This window comes from Pantherophis guttatus, chromosome 2 (assembly GCF_059756535.1).
Source record: "Pantherophis guttatus breed Tessera chromosome 2, ASM5975653v1, whole genome shotgun sequence".
NCBI lineage: Eukaryota > Metazoa > Chordata > Lepidosauria > Squamata > Colubridae > Pantherophis > Pantherophis guttatus.
Window position 1 is genome coordinate 42,026,840 of NC_142064.1, and position 22,058 is coordinate 42,048,897.

The 22,058-nt window shown below is 34.6% G+C and overlaps 1 protein-coding gene across 1 annotated transcript in view; it reads left to right on the forward strand.

The window, feature by feature from the left end:
- The window catches only part of ADGRV1 (adhesion G protein-coupled receptor V1), a 277,279-nt gene that overhangs the window by 229,632 nt on the left and 25,589 nt on the right, over positions 1 to 22,058 (forward strand). Inside the window, exons 86-87 of the mRNA XM_060690619.2 lie at positions 2,840 to 2,997; positions 15,586 to 15,707. Of these exons, the coding sequence (XP_060546602.2) occupies positions 2,840 to 2,997; positions 15,586 to 15,707 (280 nt within the window). The remainder of the gene's footprint in view (positions 1 to 2,839; positions 2,998 to 15,585; positions 15,708 to 22,058) is intronic.

Genomic DNA, 22,058 nt, shown 5'->3' on the forward strand with positions numbered 1-22,058 from the left:
AATCCATAATATAAGCTGTGTAAAACAATATGCTGGGTATTTCACAAACAGGAAATTCATAATTGTCTGAAGAATATTTGGACATCATAATTCTCTCTCTTTACAGCCCCCCTTAATGTGTTTCAGCCAAATCAGCATAGAATCCTAGCCAGTATATTTGCAATAATAAAAATGTCAAGTAATAAACTTTGTGCTTGTCCACATTTTATGCCTAACAAAATGGCACCATTATAGTAGTATGAAGCTTGCTATATTCTCTGCAATGCAGAGGTATGGTAATATACATTCTTGCAGATGAAAGCTTAGTTTCCATAGATGACTACTAAACTTGATCTTCCACATACGACAGAGTTTCCTTCCTTCTTTCTAAAATGTTTCATATTCACACATATGCTTAGTATATTTTTCATGTCCGCAAAGTAATAGTTCTTGAGAGTTACATACAGTCCATTGAGACTTAGCATTATTAGAGAAAAATAGGTCACTTTCATAAGAGAGCTCGTTATCATCTATTAAATAATTCTGGTTAGTGATGTGAATCCTATGGTGACCTCTGAACTTTGCACTTGCTAAAAAACTGGCTTTTCCAATTCTGGAGATAGGTCTGCTCAGCATGGCTGCCTGCCTTTGGAATATACTGCTTATTTTTCAGAAAGCTGTAAAACTGTGGATATTTTGGGAGAAATTTCTGTACATAAGAACTAATGAACCCAATAATGGTTTTGACCCCACTTTATCTTTAATTTTTTATGTTAGCTTAATTTTGTTATAATTTATAATATTTTCTAACTTATATGTAATGCACTTTTAAGCTATTATTATTTATTCTGTTAACTGTTATCCACCAACATACTCAAATAAGCAGGATACAAATCCCATAACTAAATCAAGATTCAGAGCACTACAAGTTCCCTTCTCTCCCATAGGCATGCCCAGCCATAATATATAACTCACTGCAAGATAGCTCAGACCCTTCTATGCAATAGGTGGGTATACCAAAGTGGATGATTTGTACATTTAATTAGTACAATAATTTGTTTGCATCTGCTTTTTCTCATATTCTTACATTCTAAAAATAGAAACGCGGCTGGAAAGGGCGCCGCCGAAGCCGCGGCTCAGCTGAGCTTCGTTTGAGTCTGTATGGCTTGCTGGCTGTCGTTGACAAGCAATCCACAATTTTAAAATGCAGGAAGAAAAGAAATTTCTCCAATGTGGTGGTTAGGGAATCCAATGAAGGAACTAATTATGTCTCTAAAGGCCGGACTGAGTAAAGAACTGGGGCTAGACAGGAAGAGGAGATGTGTTTAAACAAATTCTTACTCAGTCTCTGGTCAATCACATGAGGATTAACCCCATTCAATGGACTCTCTAAGCAGCACAAGGGAGAACAGTTGTGCCGCATGATTTAGATTCACTAGAAAGCAGGATTTCCTGCTTTCTAGTGAATATGAATTGCGCGGCACAGCTGATCGTCGGAAATACCGGTTCAGACGAACCAGTAGCTTTCTTTTACTACTGGTTCACCTGAACCAGTAGCTTTTATTACTACCGGTTCACCCGAACTGTGTGAACCGGTAACATTGCACCCCTGGTTGTAAGTCAAGCTTTTACTGATCAGTATTGCTCATAATTAGTCAGAATTGACCAATGGGGAGATATTCCTGAACATTTTGTGGAGATTCAACATTTTTATTATCTAATGAATGTACAAAAGGGAAACAGTGGGGATGCTAGAACATTCCAATTGCTTATTTTTCTTTCTGATTTGAAAAAATTGAATGTGAATCAATGGGCTATTGAAGTTGGTAAGGAGTCAGAGGTTTATAGAAGTTTAAAAGAACTGCTGTGCCTCAATACCTAATTCAGTCCAAAAGTTCTTTAAATACAATTAAGTTTTGTGAATCAAATAATGTTACTATTGGCATTCTATATTTTAAACTACGTAAATAAAACTTAACAGTATTCCGATAAAGTAATCAAACAGTACATTTTTCTAGAAGATAAAAGAAGATATTCCTGGACTATGTCAATTCTCATTTCTTTTTATTTTTTATTTTTTTTATTTTATTTTTTTTCAAAAATTTTATTGCTTACAAGTGGATTTGCACAGTGTTCTTACATTTAACCGAACAGCTTGTTACAGAGTGTGCAGAAATCTACTGATCTACTGAAGCTTCGGTGAAATAGACAATTCAGTTGTTAACGACAGTCCTCTGCAGTAGAGCAATTTTCATTTTTTGCGTTAAAACACCAATTCTCATTTATTTACATCCAAAGAACCCACCATAATTGGGTTTACAGGAGGCAAGTATTAATGGTTTTTGAATGGGTGAGATCTAGCCCTATTCACTTCTCCAACTGAAAAAGGAAAACTAGAGGGAGGAGTTATTACAAAAGGCAATCCACAGTTGTTTTATCTAAAAGGAACCTTTCATTATATGCCAATCATTTTTGGTTTAATATATACTTTTAAAGAAATTTTAAAGAATGTGTTAACCAATGATAAATTTACAAAAATGCATATTTTTTTTTAAATAGTGCTACTAAGTTTGACATTAGATAAATGTATATATAGGAGGGTTTTTTGAGTGAGTAACTTTTTTCTGTTTGGGAAAAGTGCATTTATAAAAACTTTTATCATACTCTAAAAAAACTTAATCCCATTTTGACAGTCACTGTCTCTTATAAATTCAAGATATATGAGATAATTAAATGCCATTTGAATTTCCTTTTTACTCTCGAAAATCATATGGTTAAACAACGTGTGTGGGTGACTTCCACATTCCAGTCAAAGTTCCATAATATTTGATAATGACTCTGTTTTCTTTTTCCCTTTCAGGTGCTTCATTCCAAATATTTATGCAGCTCTTTTTACTGCTGCCCTGGTACCACTAGTATGCCTGGTGGTAGTGTTTGTGGTGTTCATCCATGTTTATCAAGTGACACCCCAGTGGAAAGCTTATGATGATGTATTTAGAGGAAGAACCAATGCAGCAGGTATGAAATATGAACTATATTGAATTAAGCCAACAACTTAGATTTCTCTAAGTTTTAGGCTCTCTAAATATATTGCCTTTTTATACTTTCAATAATGCTATGTTGAGTACGGTAAAAATGTAATTGATGAGATATTTTGGCCTGAATGTGTAGCAATACACAATGCTTTATCAGTTGAATTTCCACCCACCCTCCTATGGAAAAAGTTTCTGCTTATTTCTATTGTGAAAAATAGAACTAAATTAAGACCCATCAATAGATATATTTTGACCTAGACCAATGAAAGTTAACAAGACCTAAGATTGTCAAAACTAATTTCTAAATTGATTGACTTTAAGGAATGTACTGTTAAAGGAGAACTAAGAACACATTAAGGAGATTTCTGTCTGCTTATTTATGCTGCATAAGTTATAATGAACTGTTTAACCTTACTACACAGAAGAAGACCTTTAAGCCTGAATTGAAGGTTCGAGGTAGCTTGCACATTTGTGTTGGAAAACATTTGCAGAGAGCAAATATCTTCCAAAGGGAGAGATCGAAACCTCCTTGAAGCATATAAAATTGAATTTGTGTGTTTTACACTAGCACAAATTGAAAAATAAAGGTTCCAAATGAGGACTCAATTTTTAACAGAATCTATCTAATCTGGCATAAAAGTACCTTAAAACAGTGTTTCTCAATCTTGACCCCTTTAAGGTGTGTAGACTTCAGAATTCCCAAGCCAGCATGGCTAAAACTCTCAGGATTCCCCAGCCACTCCATGTGTTTAACGTTGACAGGATTGAGAAACACTACCTCAAACTTTCTTGCAAGTATATCATATCTGTCTACTCTGCCTGGCAGCCCTTCTCCAGATGTTCAGCAGAGCATTTGTCCTGCTGGGCTACCTGAAAAGCCTTTTCCTTATAAAGCATGATGCCCTGCTGGTGGAAATTACTATACAAATAATTTTTCCCAATTACTTGTATAGGGATTATTCTCTATACTATTTATGTTGTTTTGTATTTTCTGTTATGGATTGCACCAGAGAGGCTAAACCAATTTTGTTGTATATATGATGTACAATAACAATAAAAGCTATACTTTACTATACTACTATAGCATGGCTAAAACAGTCTTCTACAAAACCTCCCAACCATCACAAAGCATGTTTTGACTAGCACTTAGCCCCCCCCCCCCAAAATATGTAAAGAAATAAAACCAAAACTGCTCCTAGACAAGATACATTTTCAATCTAAATCCATGCAGAATCTTTCTCTAGATGCCCATGCTAGACCAATATAAAAGCATGTGATGATTCCCAGCTGTCAGAACTTTTCTGGAGATGGATTGAAAATAGCCCTTTGGGTTGCATTTAGAAAACAATAGGAAGTCAGTGTAGATGCTGAAGTGATATGAGTGACTGTTCTCACATGGAGAACAGGTGGAAGGAAGGGGAGGATGGCTGCAGTGTTTGATAGAGGACACCTGTTGGTTTTGAATGTCACTAGGATGTTTTCAGATATAATGCTCATATCTCCTTGTAAAGGTCAAATCTTTGTGTTAAGGTTCTCCTTTTTTATTATACGGCCCTTTGGTTTTAATGGTAGCCTTATAATTTTTAGTCTCTTTCATGCTTTGCTGATGATATATTCCTTGCTACATGCAGTCATCCTTTTGCTGGCTTGGCAGCATAAAAAGGTCAAAGGATGCCATTTTTTTAATATGCATTTAGGCACTTCAGGATGAGGAGAATTCAATGTGTCTTCTCATTTTTGATAAATGATATAATTGAGATAATTAGGTTAGACTTGAGGTAGCTACATAGAGAAAATATGTGTGGGGAAGGGTTGTTAATGAAGCAGATATTTCACTCTGGTTCTTGCATATTTGAACTATGCAAATCCAAAACTATTAAGTGCACATTTAGAAGTATGGATTTAAAAATCAGTGTCCTTTATTTTTTGTCTGTCTAATGGTATGTGGGGAATGGGAAACAAGAGGAAGAGCCACATATGAAAGATATCTCGGTCCTTGCAAAACTCTGTTAATATAGCCTTGCAATAAAGATACAGCTAATGTTCATTGTTATGCTTCTTGTCTGGACTTCCTCAAAAAGCTAACACTGGTTGATGGTGGAATCAACACTCTATCCCAAGCTCCTCAGTAGTAATAAATCAGCAGATAGCAATGATTTGCCAGGAGTTGATAGTCAGATATAGTCACTGATGGTTTTGAAGGGATATTGTTAAATTTTTTCTTTCTTCTTCTAGATATCAATCATACACAGATGTAAATAGAAACTGGTAAGAGGCTGTGTTTGCACAGTATACAGACTAAAAACATACCAGCCATCCTGGCATGTTGTTCAGAACCAGCCCTTGTGGTTAACTCATTCTTCTGTACATTATGTAAATCCAGAAAAAATGGATTTAGTAAACTGTGGTTGAGCAATCATGCATACAAATATGTGAACACAGAATGGAGGTTTCCCCTAGTAAGGATACTGCCTGGTGACTTGACCACTGATGTACTTCTTATAGGAATTTAGCTGTTTAATCACTCCAGTCATCTCTTTCTAACAGTGAATGCATTTTGCAACCTGCTACAAACTAAATTATACAGGGTCAGTGGGCTTCCCCATCTTTTAGAAGAAAATACACTTAACTAGAGGAAGTAACACATAGGGATTTTAAACAACAAAAAATTCAGTTCACTATGAAGCAGTATGGACATATGTTTCTGGGAAAAGTTTAATAACTCAAATAATTTCTAAATCTCCATGTATTTTAAACATTTTAGTCATATTTTAAGGGTGGCATTTGCTCCACTTATACTCCTCTAAATAACAAAGTAATTTTGTTTATGTGATATTGTATACATTTAAAATATTAGGGATCCTATTATTATTTGCATTTGTTTTACTTTAATCCCGTGTGAGCCTATTTCTACACATGGGAGGAGCTTGCTAGTGAATTTACTGTTGGCATAAACCATGGACCCTGAAATGCTTTGTTTATTCAGAAAAAAAGCTAGCATGACGTAATCCTAAATCTACTCTCACACACATTCACATATTCCTGTAGTGCAATTAAAATGGAAATTCCAGTTCTGCTGAAATTAAGTTGGCTAAGAATAGCAGTGTACACTATGATATAAAGGACACTTCCAAATCAGCAGCTCTTCATAGTGTGACTAATTTTTAATACTATTAGCTGCCCCTGGTCATGTATTGATATGGGCAGCCATATAAATCAAATAAATCTCAGGGCATTCAGATAGGGCTTTACATATGAATAAAGAGGATTATGCAGAGATCTGAGGGGCAAACTTTGATTCATAGTGTGTATAGATGCACATATAGCACTTTACAACAGTACATTTTTTTTCTGTGGTTAAATGGTAGCAGTGGCATGATTATAGGAAAATATGTCATACTTCCAATAGATGCTATGAGCAAGTTTGTGTATGCTCTGAATCAGCTTTAGCTCTTGATCTCTCACAGCTCTACCTAGGTATATCAATGTTTTTATTCATTTTGTAAGATATACTTGAATAATAATTCTCATGACTTTTGTTGTCACAATAAATATCATGAGGCAAAATGAATTATGACCAATTAGCCATCAGTGGCAAGTAAATAAGATGAAGGAGAGAGTTGCTAAGTGAATCACATCTGACCCATTTTAAAATCAACATGTAGCACGGTGTATTAATATGAAACAATGTTGATTAGATATGTGGTGTCTACTGGCTATTTTTTAACAGAAAAAGAATATTGCTTGGCAATTAAAGCCATGATGTAACGCACATCTGCACTCTAACCATTGTGCCACCATTCCTCACGTGATTATGAGACTGACATTAATTGATCTGTATATATGTTTGCGGGTTTATTGTGGGTGACATGCAACTTGTTTCAACCAGATGTGGTATTCAGCAGGTTCTGACCAGTTCTGGAGAACCGGTAGCAGAAATTTTGAGTAGTTCGGCGCACTGGTAAATACCACCTCTGACTGGCCCCGCCCCCATCTATTATCTGCCTCCCGAGTCGCAGCTGATCAGGAGGAAATGGGGATTTTGCAATAACCTTCCCCTGGAGTGGGGAGGGAATGGAGATTTTATAGTATCCTTCCCCTGCCATGCCCACCAAGCCACGCTTACCAAGCCACACCATGCCCACCAAGCCACGCCCACAGAACCGGTAGTAAAACATTTTGAATCCCACCACTGGTTTCAACCATCTGGAACTATTTTTTGTTCAGCCATTTTCTGTAGCACACATATTTCTAGACTTTTTTTTTTTTTTTTTTTTTTGCACGCTATGACAAATTTCTGGTCAAGTAATCATCTAGTGGATCATACTACTTTTCAGCAAGGAACTAGATATTTTCCCTCACTTAAAAATTATATTGACCAACTATTAACTTTGCAACAGTTATAAAGAATTTCATGGAAGGAATTCAGTGCCTCTAAGCAAAGAAAGGGTAAACTTTTGGCAGTAATAAATATTTTCAGAGAATGGCATCTTCCACAAGGAAGATGTAATTTATTGGGAATGATAAACTCTGGCAACAATCCAACTCATACATACATATTTTTGAATACATTGGATGATTTTAAATCTCAGTTTCCATTTAGATGTTGCATGTTCATCAAGTGAGTGCTTGTTTGAGTAGCTTCTTAAGAGTGCTAGAATTTCATGTGTGGAAGATGAATGTTTAGGATATTTATATATGTATATAATTAGGTCTCAACTTACAAGATAATCATTCTTAAGTGGCTTTCAAGCAGTATAAACAATAATAAAAGCAAATTGTTAAAATAAAAAAAGAAATCTCTATGATCCTTTCCACAGGTTAGAAAGAATAGTAATCCAATTTATAGGCTTCTTTTAGTTTTGCCTGCCTATTAGCTTCTGTCTTCAGGGTGTACTTCTCACAGTATCATAATCAACAATTGTCTGTGCTTTATGAATCTGGGGAATATTTCAGAACTGGCCAAGTCTCATGTTCTATAGAAGTTGTGAAAGAGACTGAAAGTTCACAACTCTAGTTGCTGTCATTCTATTGATTTGGAAACTTTTTTCTATTATATGCAAATTAAGTTAAATAATTATATCATGTTCCTACCTCTGAATCTCATTAATTCAGTATACTAGAAAGTGGAAGAAGAAAGTGACAACTGTCTGCAAAAGAAATTTGGACCAATTTATTTTGCTACACTATTTTTAAAGAAATAGGGCACTTCCACTAAGACAACTACAGTCCTTTTAAATTGATTTTCAGCTATTTATTCTCCTATGTTCTATTGCTTCATGATTAATGTATGTACATTACATTCACATGATTAATGCATGTATGTAAAATATCTGCTTTAGAAATTCTTAAAAATAAAAATGTAATAGGTTTAGTTTGCAGAGTTCCTAGAAGGAAATCATAGACCAGTAGCATAAATATTCCCCACATGTAATTTCATTGCTTCCTTCTGGCTTGGGCAAGTAGGGCCTTAAAGAGAATAAAAGCAATTAGATTTGGCCTTTATCACCATCTTTGGTCTGGTTTCTCTATTTTATAGCTAGTTGATGTTGAATAGTTGATTTAATAAGTCCCCAAATTAATATCTTCCTGTGCAATGCTTATTTTGCTCCTTGGTTATTGGATAGGTAAGAGCACTAAAATAATTAGGGAGCCAGTTGAAATGTATGTGATGTAAAAATAAAGTCAGTAAAAGCTCATTTATAATATTGAAATTGGTTCCGCTGATTTACCCATCATGGTTGACTTTACTGTTACCCACTTCAAAATGAAGTCACGACATAAGGCAATCACTTCACTCCCAGTCAGGCAAACTTCACTTGCCTCCATACATGGATTGTTTTATTTCGGGCTTCGTAACATATGTGTAACATATGTGAGCATATGCAATTCAGTGGGGTGACTCTGCTAAGGTATCTTTTTTTCCTAACCGCTTTGAAACTGCAGTTGAATTCTAGCATGAAACACTTCCTACAGAAAAAGGGGCAGATACCAGGAGTTGGAAGACGAAGAGCCAGTGGCGGGTTCCAACCGGTGTTACCACAGTTCTCTTCACGCACGCGCTTTGCACAAGCACATTAGGTTTCTGCTCAGCTGAGGTGCGGCAATCCACTCTGCCGCACCTATCAGCTGGGCTAAAAAACAAGAAATAAAGGTAAGTTTAACATGGGGGCGGGCGGGAGGGCCGAGTTCCCAGTCAAACAGAATCGGTTCAGTGACGTCACATCATCACCACTACCGGTTTGCCTGAACCGGGAGCAACCCACCACTGCAAAGAGCCATATAGGGCTGATCAGGAAAACAGCTTTTTGGATTGTATCTAGTATAAGAATTCTGGTTTGAAATATGTTAGCCAGCCATTGTCTCCTTTGGGACATATGTGTAGTAAAGTGTTCATAGGAATGCATTCTGTATCTGTATTTTTGAAGCTTTCTCGAGGTATATGAATAAATTGTCTTTGCAAATTAAAGCCAATCTCCCAGAATACTACAAAGTGGAGTTGAAGGCTGGAATATAAGCCCTAAATTTTGCAGTGTTATCACACTAAATTTCATTATCAAACATTTGCATTGTTAAAACCAAACTTCAATACAGAATGTTTTCTGATTCCTGGAATAATAATATTAAAGTTACAAAAGCATATTCTTTAATTATCTGGAAGGTTTGAGTTGGTTCAGGTTGTTTTCTAAATTAGTTGGATGTGTTTTCTGCAAAGCATTTTGTTGTTTGCCAAGAGTTTTAAAAATATTTTTATAGGAGCCAAAATAGTAGCTAAAAGAAAACTCAAGCAGCTAACAGCTTGAGCTATAATCAGTTGTAAAAATGTAAATTATGATATCTCTCAATATGCATTTCTCTTGTCATCACTTATTCTCTCAATTTACACTATTTGTAGTAGATCCAAAAGGGAAGCACAATTATTTACTTCGCTTACTCCAAATTGCTGTCCTCCATTCTGTTTTTGTCATTTTAAAAAACTTCTAAAGTTTGGTTAAGGCTAGTCACTTGTAATATAGGATATATATTAAAAAACTCATGCAGACAGCTTATGTATTAATTGTACAGTTGAGTTTTCTAAGTCTCGTGTTCATAAGGATTTATTTCAGCTGCACAAATATTTTTGAAAAAAAGAGTTTTATTTTCCATACCTCTGTTCTAAAGAGTCTCTGACTTTCAGTAACAGAAGTAACACACTCCCATAGATTACATAATGTTTATAGATGGGAATGATTTATGTACATATTTCAAGATTATAAATGTGTATGCTGAATCATAAACAGAATTCAAGTTGGGTAGTGTTGGTAGCATAAAATTATTCATTAACTATTCATTAATCCTTTTACAAATATTCACATTCTGATACATTCAAACTAATTTTTTATCTATAAAATAAAACAAGATGTTCTTGCTTCTTGAGCTAAGTAACTTTTGGAAGCCAAAGCATTTGTTCTGAATATTATTGCAACTGAGACAACAGATTGCTAATAAAACAAAGAATTATAGCAGTATCTAAATATAATTGTCAAAAATATTACACCTTTTTATTACAGTTTTAGACCACATTAATTTATTCTTACAGTTTCTTAAAATAGATGTGAAATTGTAGATCACTTTGAGTTTAAATGAGATGCTAAATGAACACAAAATTGCATTAGCTAGGATATTCTAACACTTTCTACTAATAAATGTGGTTTCAGGTTGCTAGCATTTCACAATATTTTTTTTTTGCTTGATATTAAACCATAGTATCAAGATTTTGGCAAGAGTGAATGTAGGGACCTGGTGTTGCAATTACTTGCACACGATACTATTTGTTTTTCCACCTGGGCTAATTTTTGAAGAGTAGATTTTAGAAAAGTTGTAGTATTAGCTAACAACCGGAATGCCTTTAGTTATTCTTTCTTACTATTTCTGATTTCTTTTTCCACATTGCATAACATTGCCTACTCAAAAAGTAATAGCATAATGGGTGTAGGTGAGTGTGTGTATTGACTCTTTGGTTGAAAAGCATTTATTGGCTTAAAAATGCTAATAGATAACATATAGAATATCACCTATAGTTACTAACAAATAGTATACTGAATTTATTGTTGCATTGGTTTCATTGTTCCAAAAACACTAAGCCAACTTAAATAAACCATATTCTGATTTAGGAATATATATGAATCTATCCAGCATTGCATGAAATCATACCTTGAATATCTGTTGTTATAAGCAATTCAACAGGATGGGTTTATTTAGATATACATGTCTGCTGCATTCAATTAGTTTTGTTGGCATGCCAAATAGCCCTGTACACAGACAATAAGAAACGTATCTCATTATTTTGTTAATGTCTCATTGTTAAATTCAACTAGGCTTTGGAATTCCTATCTGCATCACTTCTCTACTTCCAAAATAGCTTCCCTGCTTCTCATTTGTTTTCCATTTCTCTTTCCTATCATACTCTATTATGCCTAAACTCCACTACTGCCCTCAAATTTTCTCTTTCCTTCATCTGCTTTCATTTGTTGTATGTTAAAACTTTACTATAACTTGAATGTCAGGCAATTGCAGCTTCTGCCCATAGTTGTCACTCCATCTACTATCTGTTGCCATCTTGTTCTAGTTTTCACATTGAAATTTTAAGTTTATGCTAACTGGTAAGTCATATCAGTACTTGCTTTTCTTCTATCCATCAGTCAGTTCATTTCCAAAAACATGTCAATTCTGACAGACCATGAAATGTTATACTGTTCACAAAAATCTCTATTTTGTGTGCTGGATTACTGTAGAACATTCCCTTTCAAAGCTCTGTAATAGTTGGAGTTAAGTTAGTGGTGTTCCACTACTTGCAGCTTCATTGATTCTAATTTTCAGAGGCCTTTGTGCTGGTGTCCATTTAATCTGAATACTGCTGCTTGCCCATACAATGATAAAAATCTGCTTATACACTCCAGTTTCTGCCTGGCTCATGAAGAAATATTAAAGGATATCCCCACATGCTAATACTATCTGCTTCAATGAAAAAAGACCTTATGTTTACTCTGCTTGTTTCTGCAGGGAGAACAGTCATTGTAAGCGGATTACTGTCATATGTCACAAATTGACTGATTCATCTATATCATAGTAATTCTGGCCATCTTAAGGAAGAGCACTACCGATAGAAGAGAATATTTGTAGTTCAAAGTTGAACTGTGGAGTCCTTGGTGCTCTCTGAGTTTGGTGGTTTTCTTGCAGATATTTCATTACAAAACTAGGTAACATCAGAGACCACTAAGAACTCCACAGAAAAGCTCTAGTTTGCAAATCTATTCATTGCTAACCATGTATTGAGGGGGGAAACGTATCTTTCTTTGTTAGACTAGACAACAGAGCAGGTTCTCTAAGATACTAAATTTCAATTTCAATTTTTCAATTTAATTCAATTTATATGCCGCCCCTCTCCAAAGACTCAGGGCGGCTCACAATACATTTAAAATCCTAATAAAAAACATTTAAAAATTTAAAACATTAAAACTCATTCATACCATTCATGGCCGGATCTCGCCAGATCGCAAGAGCGAGATCAACGACCCCAGGCCTGCCGGAAAAGCCAGGTCTTCACCGCTTTTCAGAAGGCCAATAGGGTGGGGATGGTCTGGACCTCAGGAGGTAACTGATTCCAGAAAGCTGGGGCAGCCACAGAGAAGGCCCTCCCCTGCAGGCCTGCCAGCCGGCATTGTTTAGTTGACGGGACCCGGAGGAGACCAACTCTTTGGGATCTTACCGGTCGCTGGGAGCTATGCGGTAGAAGGCGGTCTCAAAGAGACCACCTTGTATTTGTCATTTGCTCTATTATTGGCACATTTATACTTCAATAAACATCAAAAGGTGACGCAGTATTTTTCTCCCTTTGATTCTCAATATTGTAGTTTTCATTCCATGTTTGCTTGTTTAGTTGTTATTTACTTCTCTGATTTCTTTGTTTCTCAGTTCCTGAAAGCTCCCCATTACTATAATCAAAGTAACATAATGCCAGCCTGATTTACCCCCCTCAAGGGCAGGCTTATCGTTCCTTCATTCCCAAAAGCTTTACTGAGAACTACTGCTTTTCAGAAACCCAGTAAAGAGGGATAGTCTAGGTTGCTGACGGAAAGCTGTTATATACTACATTGTAAAAATCTTGTAATATCATTGTTACATTAACTATGGCCCACTATACTCCGCAAGGCATGGCCACATATTTTCAATTTTTCAATACCATTTTGTTCTTAGATTCCACCATTACACAGGAATACAGCCCAACTCTCATACATATATGAATGCTTTATGCATTGTCTTCTAACTTATTTCAGGATATTGATTAGTTTATTATTACATAGCACCAATGGCCTTAATTCCTTCATGATACAGAGGCTATACAAGATTCACACTTAAAAAGAGAAATTGAAACAGAATACATATGTATAAACGTTCGCATCTTTAGGTTCCATCATTTACCAAGATGATGAAAGTAGTATTATGCTGTTGTGCGGCAATATTCATTACAATGCACATTGAAAAGGAGCAGGCTTCATCACAAACAGCATAATGCTGCTTTCATCAATCTGTCCCATTAGACAGACTCTACCCTCACTCACCACCCTTCTCCCAGGATTTTGCTGCATGTACATTTATAGTGAAAATAGTTGAAAACTGCTGTAATTGATTATTGCCATAATTCTACAAGACAAAATTTGCTGGGAACATTTCAACTTGGTTCATTGGCATAAATTTGATTTGTATAAAAGTATATGCTCGAATTCATTTCAGTGTATATGTATAGCTTCATGTATATATAGTCTTATTTATCTGAACTCTAATTGAAGATATGTACAATCATCCATGCAATCAAAATCCGTCATATTTTTTTTCCAATGAGACATAGGAAGGCTGCCTAATAAGGAATTAGACCACTGATCTCTTTTCTATGCTGACCAACAGACAATCTCTAGGGCTTCAGATGTTCTTTCTCAGGTTGATCTGCAGATATCAGAATATTTTTTTATTTTCCTTTTCTTGTATTGCACCAGATAGATGGATAATCTCAGTATACACTGAAAATTAAATGCAGAAAGTTAAAAATAGGAATTCCTATTCCCCATAGATTTCTTCAGGAAATAATTTACAATGTCATATGGCTGCAGTACAGTGCAGAAGAAGAAATACCTATCCTAGACAAAGAATCAAAGATGTTAAAGTTTAAAACATCCTAAAGAAAACATTATTTTCATATAGTCTCTGATTCCTTAGACTCAATGCTTGTTTTGATAATGCCTTTGTGTCACAGAAAGAGATGCCAAACCTTCCAAAAAGTGTTAAAATTAAGGGCATGCAAACAGCTGCTGAGAATAGGATTAAGTATATGCATTGACTCATCTCTAGAAGGGGATTAACATTTCAAATGGTGTAAGAAGTGTATGAAATACCGGATTCAAAGAGTTCCAGTCAAATGATCTGGATGGCAGCACCTTGAAAAACATCTATGTGAAACCTGAAGAGATGCTAATTCAGAATTGACATTATGAGGCTAGACAGATAAAAGGTTTAACTAGGTAACTGTTCACATTTTATGCTGCAAACATTGGAAGCAAGAACCAGTACAAGAAGATTTAGCAATGTTTCACTTCAACCTACCCTTGGTTTGTGAAAAAGATAAGCATTGATTTGCAAAGTTTCATTCTTATGATGGCAGTTGTACTGATAATCTTGAAGCAATATTTTGTTATCTTGTTGAAAGACACCTATGCTGTTTGTTACTAAGTTCCATATATAATTTATTATGAGTAAATATGTAAGTTTGAAAACTGATTAAGTTATGAACTTCCTATATTTAATTATCCTTTCAGGGTTTTTTTAAAAATAGTGTTAGTCACTGTAGAGAAAGAGTGACATTTTGCAGAATACCTGTACAAATTTAAACGTACATAGCTGAATAAATAAGAACTTTGGATCTGCTCTGAGTGCAATGTCAACTCCAAAGCTCAATCGTGTCATTTAACTTTGCATTTTTCATGGAATAAAGGAATCTAGTTTGTTCACCTAAAAACCCTTCCTTCCTTTTCTCCCTTCCTCCCTCCAAGGCATAGAAACCTAATATCATCTCATCAGCTCTTTGATTATTGATTATTTATTACACATCTACTCATTCAACAAGTTTTAATGCTTAAATTCCAGTACTGTTGTACAAAGCCAAACTATGCTTTATCCAATTAATAAATGTGGTGTCTTGCCTGGACTTTTTTTAAGAGAATAGTAATATAATAGTAATATAACCTCATCATCTGCTACCAGAACTGACTGATTGATTGATCTTGCCTTCAGTTTTTTGGATGAGCTTATCTACTGAATAATCCATCCAAATAGCTTTAGGGTTTCTTCTCCAACTCCCAGTCAGCTACCTTCAGCTCTAACAGCGTACTGGAAGGGAAAGACTGTGCCTAGCCATCCCAGATAGGATTGATGGTCACAGAAGTATTGATAAGTTAAAATATCTTCATAAACTGTTGATATCCAAGCTATTTTTGCAGAGCATGTCAATGTGATAAATTCATGTTTTTATGATTTCTAGAGATTCCATTGGTTTTGTACTTATTTGCCCTCATTTCCATGACATGGCTATGGGGAGGACTGCACATGGCTTACAGGCATCTATGGATGCTGATCTTCTTTGTCATTTTCAACAGTCTACAAGTAAGTATTTAATATATTTATCATTTAGTTTTTTAACAAAATCAAAGCACTGTATGTTTAATTATGTGAACCCTGGAAAAAGGGCAACTGTGTAAGAAGGAAAAGTTGTACATCTATAAATAAAAAAATAATATGGCTGGTATATATTGTCACACAACTTGAAACACATGCCTGTACATATTCCTTAATATAATATATGGTTCTGATGAAATGACTAAACACTTCAACAGTATAGGAATAAAAAACATAAATGTTTGTATACCTATATTCATTCTTGGAAATAGGGTTCAGCTAAACTTAAATTTCAACTGGGAAGTATTTTTCTACAAAGTAATTGAAAATAAAGTCTACAGTATGAAACAGGGTAAAATAAACTTCATGTGAAATATAATTTTAAAAAATTTATTGAAATATTAAACATTTAGGTAGAACTTGCATGTTAAAAATTTAACTTGCAAAAAATTATGGGTTTGTGCATGCAGAACATTTTTCCAAATACTTGTTATAATGTTTGGATCTCTGTCTTGTACTCAACTGAAGAACAAAGAAAAAGGAATAGTACGGAAGTAGCTTCTTTTTTAGCAAGTGTGAGTGGGGAAATGTTAGAACTGTAATCATATTTAACCAACTAATTGGATAGATTATAGATTGGAGACATTTTAATTAAACAAAAAAACTTTTCTAATTAAACACCAACTCATTTTTAAGTCTTAATTATTTTGAATATAAGTACTTATAAAATTGACACATGGCAAATATGATATGAATTTCCCCCTTGCTGTCATTTTAGAAAATGTTTCCTAAGAAACTACTTGGTGCTATATTTAAAGACATCATTAAATAACAACAAATTATGTAGATTTTTCCCCATCACCAAATTTATATAAAATGAAAAGAAAGTTATAATTGGATTGAGTAATTGAAACAGTCACATCAAATGCACTACATTTCAATCTTAAATTGGTGCCTTCTAGCTGTGGACTTTAACTACTATTACACAACTCACCTGAATGAGATATGTTACCCAACATAACTTGAGGCCACCAAAATTAGGAAGGCTGAACAAATTAGCAAAAATCAGCATTGGTGCTCTCCTCTGTGCATTTGCTCAAAATTGTGCCAATGATTTTGATGGTGCTTTTAAAAAGTAAAATGGAATCATACGTTTTTAGGGGAAACAAATCCTGCCAAAGTGAATTATTTTTTTTTTAAATAGAGATATATAAAATTAGACTTTAGATCTAAAGATTGCAGTCTAAAATCTCTATGTTACCACTGAATTGGCATGGCTGGAAGTGATGTATTAACAAGACTCTTGACTTGTTCACTTCCATTAACATTGGCTCTTGGCTCTAGTGATATAGCCTATAGCAATTTGTGGAATTATATTATGGAACAATAAGTTTATTTCTTAATATAGGCATCAGTAAGCATTATTTATTTTAAATTGCATTTGTTCCACACAAGTATGTTGAGACTATACTTTGCTATCATTCAGTTCCTTGTGTTCTTGGTTGGATTTTCTCACTCCCAATTTATTTTATTTGTTTGTTAAATTTATCTGCCACCTATTTTGCCATGGGGCTACTGTAAGTGGTTTACAACAATAAAAACAAAGAAATAAAAAGAAGTGTAAACATAACAATAGTAAAGTAATGGAACAATAGAATAAACAATGAAAAAAATACAATGATATAGTGGGCATCCCATATGCACAGCCTTTTTTTTTTTTTGCCTCTGCTGTAATGGCCAAACTACAACTATTTAGCAAATTATATTTAAAGGGACTTCAAATGACTTGCAGGAACAGTTCCCAAAATCTTGGAATATAATGGAAGCTTTTGAAATGTATACTTTTAATGCAATTTCAAATATAAATACACCAAATAATTAGTTTATTTAATTATACAGATTAAATGAAAAACTAAACCTAGACAAAACAAAAAGATTTGACTGGTAACCCTTCCCCCCTAATCTTTTAGATAAAATTATGATGAACAATATTATATATGTTGGTAGTCTGTTGCTGCAAATCAGATGTAGATTTATCTTTGTATTCACTTCTAATTAGAAGAATGGGAAGTTAAATGACAAATGTAAGAACAGCAAGAGGGGAAAATACTAAATTCATATATAAATCAATTGGATTTGAAATGCTGCAATAAATCAGCACAGATTTTGATTGACTGTGAAGAACTTAATGAGATAATCAACACAGTATGCAACTGTAGTGAAAAACAAATGTACAGTATCTAGAAGAGAATCAACAAACTACTGAGCTCACAAATATCCTTTGTATTTTTTCTTTACCTCTTCTGAGTTGATCAAAGAGCCTTTCCTTTAGAATATTTTTCCAAAGGAAGAAAACTTTTGGAGAAATATTTATTTATTTACAATCATATCTTGTCTTTCATTCAGGAGCTCAAAGCTGTATACAATGCATAGGCCTCTGTTCTACTGTATTTTTCTCATAACAATAGCCCTGCAAGAGGAGTTAAGCTGAGAGAGAATGACTGATCTGAAATCATTAGTGAGTTTCTAGAATCTGGTTTTCTTTATATATTTATTTGTTTCTTAGTTTTTTTGCTGCCCATCTCATTTTGAAGTAACTCTGGGTGGCTTATAGCATAAAACATTAAAATCATCAAAGATAAATATTCCTAACACAATGAAATGAAAGTACAATGAAAGTAAAATCATAGTTACAAGATGGGGAAGGAGGGAGCTAGATGGCAGGGAGATGGGATTGGCTCTTAATTAATCTACCACCTCTAGTGTGATGTTCCCCAATTGGACCCACAAGCCATCTGGCAGAGCCAGGTTTTAAGGCTCTTGTGGGAGGTCAGAAGGGTGGGAGCTGATTTTACCTCAGGGAATAAGATATTCCAAAAGACAAGAGACACATTCTTAGTTCAATGCTTTAATGAGTCAGTAATTAGAATGGAATGGAATGGAATTGCACTTAATCTTCAGGTGCCCAAGATTTATGTTTGAATGTCCTGGGTTTTTTTACTGTACAGTCATGCATAGTGGTGTCCAGCTTCTCTAGCATCTCATGCTTCAAACTGCAATATCAAGGAAAAACAACAGGAGAAAATTCTTTCCTGGCTTTTTTGCAATTATTACTTAAGGAGACATTTTTCCTTTGAGAAATTTTTGGAGAACTTTTCCCTTTTCTTGAAAATATTTGGCAATGCAATCTGCTCAATTTCTCTGCTGACAAATTTGCTGGCAAAATTTGAAAGAGCAATTATATCCAGCTATCGTTATATGCCATTATATAAATATATGGTTGAACCGTGCTAAAATAATTTCCATAGCATCACTGCCTTTACTCTCCAGCGTCTTAATTTGTAGATGATTTTTCATATCTGCTGACCTGAAAATGTTAAGAACAAAGAGCAAAAATCACAATCCACCTATTGCCTGTCATGCAATAGAAAAATTTCACTTTTTTCTTCTTCCTACAAATGGCGGATAAAATTGTGTGTTCCACTCCTACCCAGCCACATTCTACTTTCTCTTCATTTTGTGGTCATGTGCCTAAGTAAATAAAGTCCTAATAATTTCTGTGAGGAAGAGCTAAAAAGGCACCCTTCAAAAACCTGAAGCACAACAGCATGATGAGCCAAAATATTCTGCATATGATTTGGCATGGTTTCAAACATACCATAGCAGAACGAGAAGTAAATTACACTAGGTCTCAAACACAATTAATTCATTGAAATATAGAGTTGTTTTCAAACTGATGCAGAATTCTTGCGCTGGTATTCTTGTGCAATATTACAAATAATTCTTTGTGCTGCATCTCACAAAGAATCCTGCAAAACTGAAAAAGGCCAACCAAAATCACAGAAGGTCAGAGTAATTCTCCTACAAAGAAAGGTTTTGACAACTGGGAGGTGGGGGGGGTAGTAAAAAAAAAGGGTAGTACAGTGATTAAAAATATTAGATACTAAATTCAATAAAGCTAAATGATGGAAAATTTGGAAGAGATGAAAAAAGATATAGCAAGGATGCCCACCATGGACAGGGTTGTAAAAGACGATCCAACAAATTCTTGGAAATGAACTCCTAATCATGATGAATGTACTGTATATGAATTCCAGTTTAGGAAAAAGTGAACAATCTAGGTAAATAACCATAAATAACCTACCGGTAAATTTAATGAACAGCCTTTTTGTGTTTGAACACTGATGTATTTTTCATCTCACTAATTAGCAGCAAGTAGAGTGAACTTCAGGGATATGATCAGCATAGGAAAATGTCTACTATACTGTAAATCATACTTTGCAAAATAAACATGACACTAATATCCAGCCTCTAGGGCATTTTTCACAGATTTAATTTCAGTTTTTACTCTTTTTGTTACAAAGGGCCAAAGAAATAAATTTACAGGATGCAATAGAAACAAATTATTATATTGTTTAAAAGTTTTGTAGGGAAGCATGTAACCTTCCACAGTCTATATAATGTCTTTAATCTGTCCTGGTAATTTTTATTTCTTCAATATTTGATTTTTTTTTAAAAAAATAGATTTTTCAAAATTATTGTTTATTCTGCATTTTTGCATTCTTTCCTTTTCTCTTCTGCTTCAATCTGGCTAATATAAGAAGCTAAACAGTAACTTTCTTAACTCTTAATGCTGCTAAGAACTATCTGTTTTTAGATTCATAACACAGTCTGATATTGTCAGCCTTTCCGGGTAAATCATACATGAAACACAACTAGATAACCTAATTCTACTTTATTCTAAGGCTTCATTAATAGAATATTGCAAGACTGAAGATACAAATCACTTGTAGCCATCTGAATGATGGGGAGAGAGGTCCTTCCTAAATTTCTTCCTTTGACTGTTAATCAACTGGGGACTCCCCTCCCCACTCTGATGGTTTCCTAGGCTCTCAAGTAGACTCTTACATACCATTACAGATAGATAGTGAACAAGCAAAAAAGCTAATTATTAAAAATAATTAAGAAAAAAGATTAAAAATAAAAGAAACTGATGCTCATTATTACATTTAAATACACTGATCTAATCCCAGTTGGAATATTTTGTCATAAAAAAATAATTCTGTTGGAAGAAACAATTAAAGCCCCTTCTGCAGGTCACTGGCTTAACTCTCCTTATGAGTATTTTTTCCATTTCTGTACAGTGCCCAGTTATAAGAGGAAGTCTGTAGTGACCGGACAAATATGTGCTTAGTGTAGACAGTGTTTTCCAGCCATGGGAATTTGTATAAATATCCATTTCTACTTCTAGAATTTCCCAGTCTGCATGGCTATTATCAGCAATAGGTTGTTGGTCCCCACACCTGGAAGTGGCTAAGATCGGAGAGCCCAATTATAAAAAAGAAAGCTATATGGGCAATCCTGTGTGCACTAAAGCAACTTTTTGCCTTGGATTCCAAAACAGTGCGCAGATTTAAAGTTTCTTCATTTGCATTTAATGAGATTTAACAAATATGAGTTTCATTTTATTTGAGTCACAGTGTCATACATACTGCTAAATAAACTACAGAGGGACTCTACATGCTACAGTAAAGTTATTTAGTGATGAGTGTGATGTTATCTCAGGGTTATAAAACAGGAATGTATTACCTTATTATTATTAGTTTGACAGTTCTTCAAAATCATCCTAATTAAAAGATGAATGTTAGTGTTATTTCTAAATTTAGCATTGACCAACTCTCAACTAATCACATCATTACTCCCTCCATCTCTCATTTTTCACCATTTTCACCAATTTAAACCACTTTATCGGTTGGAAATTTTCATCAATGTCTATAATGTCTTCATCGGGGTGAAATCCAAATTTTTTCCCTACCGGTTCTATGGGCGTGGCTTGGTGGGCGTGACAGGGGAAGGATATTGCAAAATCTCCGTTCCCACCCCACTCTGGGGCCAGCCAGAGGTGGTATTTGCCGGTTCTCTGAACTACTCAAAATTTCCGCTACCAGTTCTCCAGAACCTGTTAGAACCTGCTGGATTATACCCCTGGTCTTCATTGACCATAAAAGAACCCAGGAGAGACAAAATATTCATTCACAAAATTAATTCTCCTGAAAGAAGTGAATATTCCTATTCTGCAGTTTTTGTTCTTGTTTTAAATTGCAATTTTTTTCTGGAAGGAAGTTGAAAAGATATTCACTTTTGTCTAAATGTATACAAAAAATATAAGGATTGTCTAGCTAGATCAAATCAAGACTTTTTAATCCTGTTTATAACTATAATGATTGGGAGATGCCTCTTGGATTACCCAATCAAATCATGAAGTTGGTAACAATTTAAGAATATGTTGTGTATAGAGTTTGATGTTGGAGAAGCAAAGTTTCAGTGGTCTACTTAACC